Below are 8,124 nucleotides of genomic sequence, written 5' to 3'. Positions count from 1 at the left end.
CTAGTAGCTACTACCTCCATCCCAAGGCTTAAGGCCTATATTTTTTTCAAAAAGTCAAACTATGTTAAATTTGTCTAAGTTTTTATCAAAAATCATTAACATGAAAAGTAGAAAATCAATATCATTAGATAGATAATGAAATATATTTTCATATGGTACCTACAAAATATTGTATTTGTTCATAAATTCTCCTAAAAAATTGGTCAAACTTTACTTGTTTGATTTTCTGAAAAAAATATAGGCCTTAAGCCTTGGATGGAGGTAGTAGATTATTTCTCCCAGCCGGTGTAGTGTTACAACATCATCTTATTTATCAAAGAAACCATAATAAACCGATACTCTTTTAAGGTGGAGGATTTTTCATTTATGTCTTGCAGATGGACCTGTGCTAAGCCCAGTAGCCAAGGCCCAAATGCGTATACGTTCTAAACATTGGCTAAACCCAGCCCAAGTCTATTCACATCGTTTCGCAGAGATCACGTCACCACAACTCTTTCTTCTAGCTGATAAAATCACGACTCCTCTCGTTCCCAGACGGCGACCATGGCGAAGGCTAGGTGTCATGGTCAGGGTGTGAATACAAACTCTCCTGATTACAGGAAGGCTCAGGTACCACATTGTGTTCATGTCTGAAGCAGAGACAAGCATGGAATCAATTATGTGACAATACAGCAAGTTTGTAGAAGTTGTAAAATTAAGTTCAGATTAATTGATCAAAGTTGGCGCTGGAGAAGTCTCTTCACCTGAAACTGTTTGCCGTGGTTAGCAGAGAATTCATAGTAGTGGGAACAAAGACCAGTGGGTGAGAGTAGCAGGCGATGCATGGAACGGCAGGTGAAGCAAGCACAGCTACTTACCATAAATGAAATGTGCGCGCACACTGTTTTCCATGGGCAACGAATTGGGAGACTTGGCGTGATAGCCAAAAAAGGGAGTTGTCTGGTGGTAGGTGCTTGCACAATTCAGTCCTATCCGTATGTGTTCTGTTGCATACTCCGTACATCGGTACATGTAGTACTGCCTAGTTTGGTCGCATGTTGCTGCAGCAAAGTTGCTAGTGCTTCAATCACCTGTTTTTGTTCCTGTTTTCATTGCACACGAGCACCCAAAAAAGCACTGCTCACCAAACTGCTGGCTAGATCTCACTATTGAATGCCCTACATAACAATACTGATCACATGCGGTCCTGTTGCTGTTAGGGCTGCTGATTTGTGTGGCACCTGCTTTTTTGTTCTTCTGATTTTTATCAGGCGTAGAATTCCTTCAAGGAATTTTGCGCAAAGGATACATCTATCCTTGCTGGATGCAGGGTTTTCGACGAATTCAGGCAATCCTTCCAAACGTGCTTTCCTAATTTTGGTTAGATGGAGGATAGTTCGTCGCCACTGCAGTTCACACTAGTAACCATGTGTCTGAATACATCCTAAAAGGCACTATATGGCACCATTCTCCATGACTCCGTAAGGTTGCAGCAGCACAAAATGTGCGCAAAAATATGTTTCGCATAGCCAGAGCCAAAAACATCATGAATTTCGAGCAGGTTCGGTTAACCGTACAGATTTGAATGGCAGAAGAAATGTACAATTCTTTCAATCAGCAATTTGCTCTTAAGTACAGGAATGCTTATAGGATTTCCAGCATATCCAGATCGCCGATTATATTTCCACCAACAAAAGCAAACCTTTCAAAAACAGAAAAAGGAAGAACAAAAAACCAGGTGCCAAGATCCTATACCACTAACTACAGAATCAATATGTATCAACGATTTCAGCAGAGTTATTGACTGCAGGCTCTATTTAGTTTGTCCCGTAGCCACGTGGATGTGACTTCTGCCATCTCCATGCGACCGACAGGCTCTCCTTGAGATTGGTATGTTGAGCAGTCCAGTTGAGCTCATTGTTGATCTTCGTAGGGTCACTGAACACTTCAGCATAATCTCCTGGCCTCCTGCTGAGGTACTCAACTTTGATGTCAACCCCAGTTGCCTGTTTGCAGGCATCCACAAACTCCTTAACAGAACGACCTGAAAAGAGGATCATAGAAACATCAGAGGAAATTATTTAGTGAGCACATGGAACAGGGTAGATTGATTTGGACATGATTTGATAGTTCAAGTTCAATTATTCTTCCAGTATAATACACCTAGCGATATAACCTTTACGCAGGTTTTTATGTACACTCAGTAAAGAATATTCCTTTGGTTCTGTGACTCTTTGCATGTTCTGCTGTGCCAATTTTTCATATATACTACGGACCATTTAATTAAAAGACATGCTTTACTAGTGATAAAATAATTAAGTGCAGACAAGTAAACTAGAAAGAGAACTCGTGTATTTTCGAACCTCTTCCAGTGCCAACATTGTAAATGCTAACTTTACTAGGCTCTGCCTTGTCGAGCGCTTTCACATGAGCATCGACTAGATCTGTGACATCAATGTAGTCTCTTATGCAGGTACCATCAGCTGTAGGATAATCTGTTCCTTTAACCTGTAAATGATTTGTCAAAATTCATCAGTTTTACCCCTACATCATCTAGTACACTCAACAATACAGGTGTGCTACTTCATCAAGAAAAGCATGAGTATTATGTTTATAAATGATAACTTCATATGCGGACATAGACTAAACTATCCAGGGACCCTGCTACAGACAGTATACAAGAGAACTGTACCTTCAATCCTGGAAGGATTCCTAATGCGGCATCAAAGCATGCCCCGGATATCCTTCCATGCTCTCGTAGCTCAGGCCTAGGAGCCTCACCTAGTCTTCCCTCTGGGTCTGATCCGATAACATTGAAATATCTAAGACAGAAGTTTTCATGTCAGTCCAAATCAATTTTGTGCTAAATTCCTAATTTGTACAAGTCGAGAATCAATCCACCTTAAAATCATGACAGCCATATCTGTTCTCTTCGAGAAATCTAGTATGATGTCCTCTGCCATTTTCTTGGCTTTTCCATAGGGGTTAATTGGGAGCTACACCAAGGTACAGTATAAAGTAATTAGGAATATAATACCACAAATATATGAAAAATATGACAGGTTACATGAGACCAATAGTAGCGAAGGTAAATAATAAAACATTTCATTAGCAGCCCTGGGTTTGCCTTTTCAGCAATACGAAGATGAAACAAGAACATTCCATTTGTAAAATAACCACCTCTTCTATAAGCCGGTTTAAGAGTAACAACCTGAGGTGTAGTTTCTATTATAGGCATCTTCTCCGGTTCTCCATATGTGGCACAGGTACTAGAGTAAATAAGTGTCTTGACTCCATGAGAAGCCATAGCCTCCAAAATCAGTAAGGTGTTCGATGTAATATTGTGATAATACCTGCAAAGTAATTGAGACTGTAAAATCAGTACAAGAATTATCTGAGGAACTTACTACAAAATCATCAAATGCTACAGTACCCCCTGGTGAATAACAAAAGAAGTTTTGGGGGCTTAACAAGGTAAGTGGGGCCCTCAAACTCAATGAGGCAATGACTTACCTAAGGGGTTCCAATGTACTCTCACCCACGTAGGCAACAGCAGCAAAGTGCATCACAGCATCAAATGCATTTTCAGCAAATATCTTGTTGACCTGGAGTCCAGTTAAGTAAAAAACAAGAACTTTAATATATAATTCAAAGGGAGTACATGTATGTAGTGTTATAAGCATAAAATTAGGATACCGATTTTTGATCCCCAAGATCTGCATAGATGAATTGAAGTCTACCAGGCTCCGGAAACAATTCTTGGAGAACCTTTACTGCTCCCTTGTTTCCTCTAGAAAGATTGTCCTACAAGAATAAATGTAATTCATCATCAAGGATCAAGGATGAAGATCCACATAACAACAGATATTCAACACAAACAAAAAAATGAATTACCACAATGGTAACTCGATAGTTGTCCTTTAACAGCCGCAATGAGGCATGTGAACCAATATAGCCAGCACCTCCCGTTACTAAGACATGGGTAACCCCAGGTTCATGCCGAGAAAACTGCAGGATGCATGCACGAGAATTAGTATTTTTACAGTTATAAATTTATGTGAATGAAGATGTAAGAATACCATGATAGTCCTATAAGCAGACCATGCATGAAGTGATGAAAAGTGTGAGTAACAGAAATTGATGCACACTTTACTTTCTTGTCTAACACCAAATTAAATTGGTATTAATAACTCACAAAATTTCTTGAGCTCCGGTGATTTCATACCCACAGTTTCACCACATGCACCATGACTCAAATTTATATATGTACATCAACTTTATATTATGACTTTACAGAACAAAGTCAATGCATTTTAACTGCATTTAACAACAGACACTAAATGTCTTACAAAAAAAAGCGCTAGATTGTTAACATGTCATTTCAGATTTATGATATATCTACATCTGCAAATTCACCTAATCATATTCTTCAACAGGAAAAAGTAGGCAGATTTATTCAGATGGCTTAGCTGTTCAACTACCATCGCATGGATACAAGCTAATATCACCAAGAAGGCAAGAAGTGGCAACAAACAGTCATGGAAGTTCAATATGTATGACCTAACATAAACTGCATGCGATAACAAAGGCTATTGTCTAGAAGGATGTCAATTTCATCATCTGTTTGCTAGCATTACAAAGAGGAGAAGTAAAGATGTGTGTGGGAAAAACCAGAATACTTCTCATCTTTTTTTATGTTGATTATACAAGGACGTATTCCATAGCCCAAGTCATATCATATGCTTTTCTGTTACTTTTACAGTTGCTTGAGACTAAAATAGATTATTTGATGAAGTGTGTAGCAAGAAAACAAAAGAGAAAGAAGCTCAGAAAGGTGTTTGGGGAGCCAATACCTATAGGTAGATGGATGTGATCTTTAATTTATGTTGTGAGACGTGAGCAAAACTAATACACAAAAGCAGATTAAAGGAATATGATTGGAGGAAAAAGGATAAGAGATAGTGGACATCTTACCACGCTAGTCCCACCAAAAACAGGAGATTGCTTCAGAACAAATATACAGAGTGTTATGAGGACCAGGGCCACAACAACTTTCCCAAGATTATGTGGTTTACGCCTAGCATCGAAGTACTCCATCCCTACCAACAACAGAAACATTGGCCATAAAGGAAACAACCATACAAGTAATCATTATGAATTTAAAGCTGGTTGATTAAATTGAAGCATACTCATGATCAGATCAACGAAGCATGGTAGTTGGTTAGAACAATGAACCAGAGAGGGATGAACCTCATAGATAAATGAACCTCTCTTTGCTGCAAATGTGCAGCAACCAGTAATTATACTGTGGACTTGGCTTAAAATGCGACCGCAACAAAGTGACAGCTTTGCTTAAAGACTAAACTGCTATGGGCCTATGGTCTATGGGTGCACATGCCCAGTTGACTTCAGTTTAAATACTGCACCTAATAGCTTTACTTCAACTTGCCTATCTTTCTAGCCACTGAAATCTTTAATGTCGATATAACAGGCATTCCTTCAGGCAGAAGAAACACCACTGAAAACAGTACCACAATTCAACTTATATAAGTAGGCATAGCTAAGCATGTGTACGCCAAAGTGAAACCCACTGTAAGTTCTAAAGAAATGACAGCTTTTCAGGTGGAGTTATGAAAAATCACTTTATATCATGGGGGCATGAATTCGATAGTCCAACCAAACATAAACAATGGCTGCTACTGGTGGGGCACTCATGCTTATTGGGGTGAAAAAGCCATCTGTGTATCTAAAGCAAGAGTAATAGCCAAGGAGAAGGGCACAGAGATCTACCAGCCCTAGGCTGAGTTCCCCTCCTGTTTACAGGGATCATGTAAGATTCCTTCTCCTTCAGACGAAGCAGCCAATGGTGGAACCCCTACTCCCCGTCACCGCCTTGATCTTTTCTGCCAATGGTGGAATCCCTGCAGAACCAGCACACAGCGTGCGTTAGTTACAGGGGCACAAAATCATCCCATGGCAGCCAATTCAATCATGGCAAGAACGGCATGCGCTGGACAGAAAAACATCTCAAGGAAGCCAATTCAATCAGGGCAAAAACAGCGATGCAATTCGAATTGGTAAAAGATTCCAGCTCCAAAAGTCAATTCGGTGGCCTTGATCTCGAATTTAGAGAAAGAGAAACCAAAGAGCGCGAGATCTCGAGTTCGAGAGAATGCGCCATAGATGGAGCCTTCCGGCATGGCAATCGCAGTAGATCCAAAAGGAGCAGCACGAAACACAAGGCTAGAGAAATCCACAAACACGAACAACTGGGGAACAGAGCGAAACAATGCACGCAGATCGACCGCCCCGTCCGTGGATAAAAAAACAACCCAATTCCCGGCCCGAATCGCATCAAGACGGCGCTTCCGCCGTCTGAATCCCAACCAAGCCCCACAGTGTCCAAGAAACGCATGACCATGAATGAGGAAACCCCCGATCCGACCCAAGAACCGGAAGAAAGTTCCGGTACCACGAAGCCAGATCAAGAAAACCGTCCGGGAAATGCAGCCGTGGAGCTGGGGCGGCAGGAGCTCACCGTGTGCGCCGAGGTAGGGGGCAGGAGGAGATGCCTCCGTCGGAGAGGAGAAGTAGGAGAACACACGGGAGAGTAGGAGGGGAGAGGGGTCGTTGGGGTGGTGTGTCTGGACCGAGTCCTCGTCTGGACAGGAGAAGTAGAGTTGCAAAAGTCCTTTCTTTGCTGTTGCTTCCTCCTTCTCTCTCTCTCACTCTAGGGTAGGCACTCCCTTGGAACCAGGACAGACATTGAAGTTTCAGGATTTATTACTTCTATATTGTTTGCTGTTGGGAATCTATCACCACCTGCACTTCACGGTCGATTTTGACAAAACTAACATATTTTTGGTAACAAACACAAATAACCTGTTCTAGAAAAGATTTCACAAATTAACCTACTTGCTTGGCGCTCTACCAGGCAGAGCCAAGCACCACAACACGACGTCGCGGCTGATAGCGGCGTGTTTCCACGACACCGCGGTCAGCGGCGCTAAGCGTGGCGGTCAACGGCTGTTGCGGGGCCCGCAACTAAGAAGCTTGGCTCCGTCCCGGACGGCGCCAAGTTGTGTAGTTCGGCTCCGCCCCGAATGACGCCGTGCTCCCTAACATAAGTTCTAATCGGGCTGCTGCCCTTCGATACCCCTTCGTCCAGAAAACACAAGCAGGAGCAGACGCATGGCGCCGTCGCCGCCCCTCTCCCCACCCCTCAAATCCCTACTCTAAAGCCTCCAATCCTTCCCTCTCTTTGGTTGATTTCCTTCCCCTCCGAAATCTGAAGGTATTCCCCATCGATTTCCCTCAGTATTTTTGGTTGTTAGCGTTGGTTTGACCGGTTTTGGGTAACCCTAGTTCATCCCCAAATCGATTATTTAGTCCCGAATTGTTATGGTTTTACATGTGTGACTATATGTTGGTTATTCTTGTAGTTAGGGGTTAGTAGATCTGTGAGGTATTGTTAGGTTAGTCATGTTGGATTAGAAATCGTGCCATGTATCCCTCTAATATGTTTATTAGCTATGAACTTTTATATACCAAATTTCTTATGCCCTAGCATATCAATTGTCATGTCGTATAATATGTAGTTATTGTTGGAGATATGCCCAAGAGGCAATAATAAAATAGCTATTATTATATCTTTGTGTTTATGATAAATGTTTGCATACCATGCTATAATTGTATTAACCGAAACATTGATACATGTGTGTTATGTAAACAACAAGGAGTCCCTAGTAAGCCTCTTGTATAACTAGCTTGTTGATTAATAGATGATCATGGTTTCGTGATCATGAACATTGGATGTTGTTAATAACAAGGTTATGTCATTGGATGAATGATATAATGGACACACACCCAAATAAGTGTAGCATGAGATCAAGTCATTAAGTTCAACTTGCTATAAGCTTTCAATACATAGTTACCTAGTCCTTCGACCATGAGATCATGTAAATCCCTTACACCGGAAGGATGCTTTGATTACATCAAACGCCATTGCGTAAATGGGTGGTTATAAAGATGGGATTAAGTATTCGGAAAGTGCGAGTTGAGGCATATGGATCAAGAGTGGGATTTGTCCATCCGATGACGGATAGATATACTCTGGGCCCTCTCGGTGGTATGTCGTCTGGTTAG

General features: G+C 41.5%; 1 protein-coding gene across 1 annotated transcript; it reads right to left on the bottom strand.

The window, feature by feature from the left end:
• Positions 1–1,466: 1,466 nt before the first annotated feature.
• On the bottom strand, positions 1,467–6,678 carry LOC124689841 (probable UDP-arabinose 4-epimerase 3). The gene is made up of 11 exons (XM_047223309.1): positions 6,518–6,678; positions 5,770–5,900; positions 4,954–5,078; positions 3,874–3,987; positions 3,676–3,783; positions 3,493–3,584; positions 3,191–3,332; positions 2,881–2,975; positions 2,672–2,801; positions 2,343–2,487; positions 1,467–2,023 (listed from the first exon to the last, which is right to left on the bottom strand). The coding sequence occupies exons 2-11, from the start codon at positions 5,807–5,809 to the stop codon at positions 1,797–1,799; spliced, it is 1,218 nt and encodes a 405-aa protein (XP_047079265.1). The 5' UTR covers positions 5,810–5,900; positions 6,518–6,678; the 3' UTR covers positions 1,467–1,796.
• Between the last annotated feature and the right edge of the window lie 1,446 nt (positions 6,679–8,124).

The sequence above is a fragment of the Lolium rigidum genome, chromosome 1, assembly GCF_022539505.1.
Source record: "Lolium rigidum isolate FL_2022 chromosome 1, APGP_CSIRO_Lrig_0.1, whole genome shotgun sequence".
NCBI classification, from domain to species: Eukaryota; Viridiplantae; Streptophyta; class Magnoliopsida; order Poales; family Poaceae; genus Lolium; species Lolium rigidum.
The sequence above is the reverse complement of the archived record's forward strand: the minus strand, read 5'-3'. Positions and strand labels throughout refer to the sequence as shown.

Coding starts and splice junctions, on each gene's coding strand:
- LOC124689841 (XM_047223309.1), bottom strand. CDS start 5,809: ATGATCCCTGTAAACAGGAGGGGAACTCAGCCTAGGGCTG. Junction 2,488..2,671: donor GAATCCTTCCAGGATTGAAG/GTACAGTTCTCT, acceptor AATCATTTACAG/GTTAAAGGAACAGATTATCC. Junction 2,024..2,342: donor CAATGTTGGCACTGGAAGAG/GTTCGAAAATAC, acceptor TCCTCTTTTCAG/GTCGTTCTGTTAAGGAGTTT.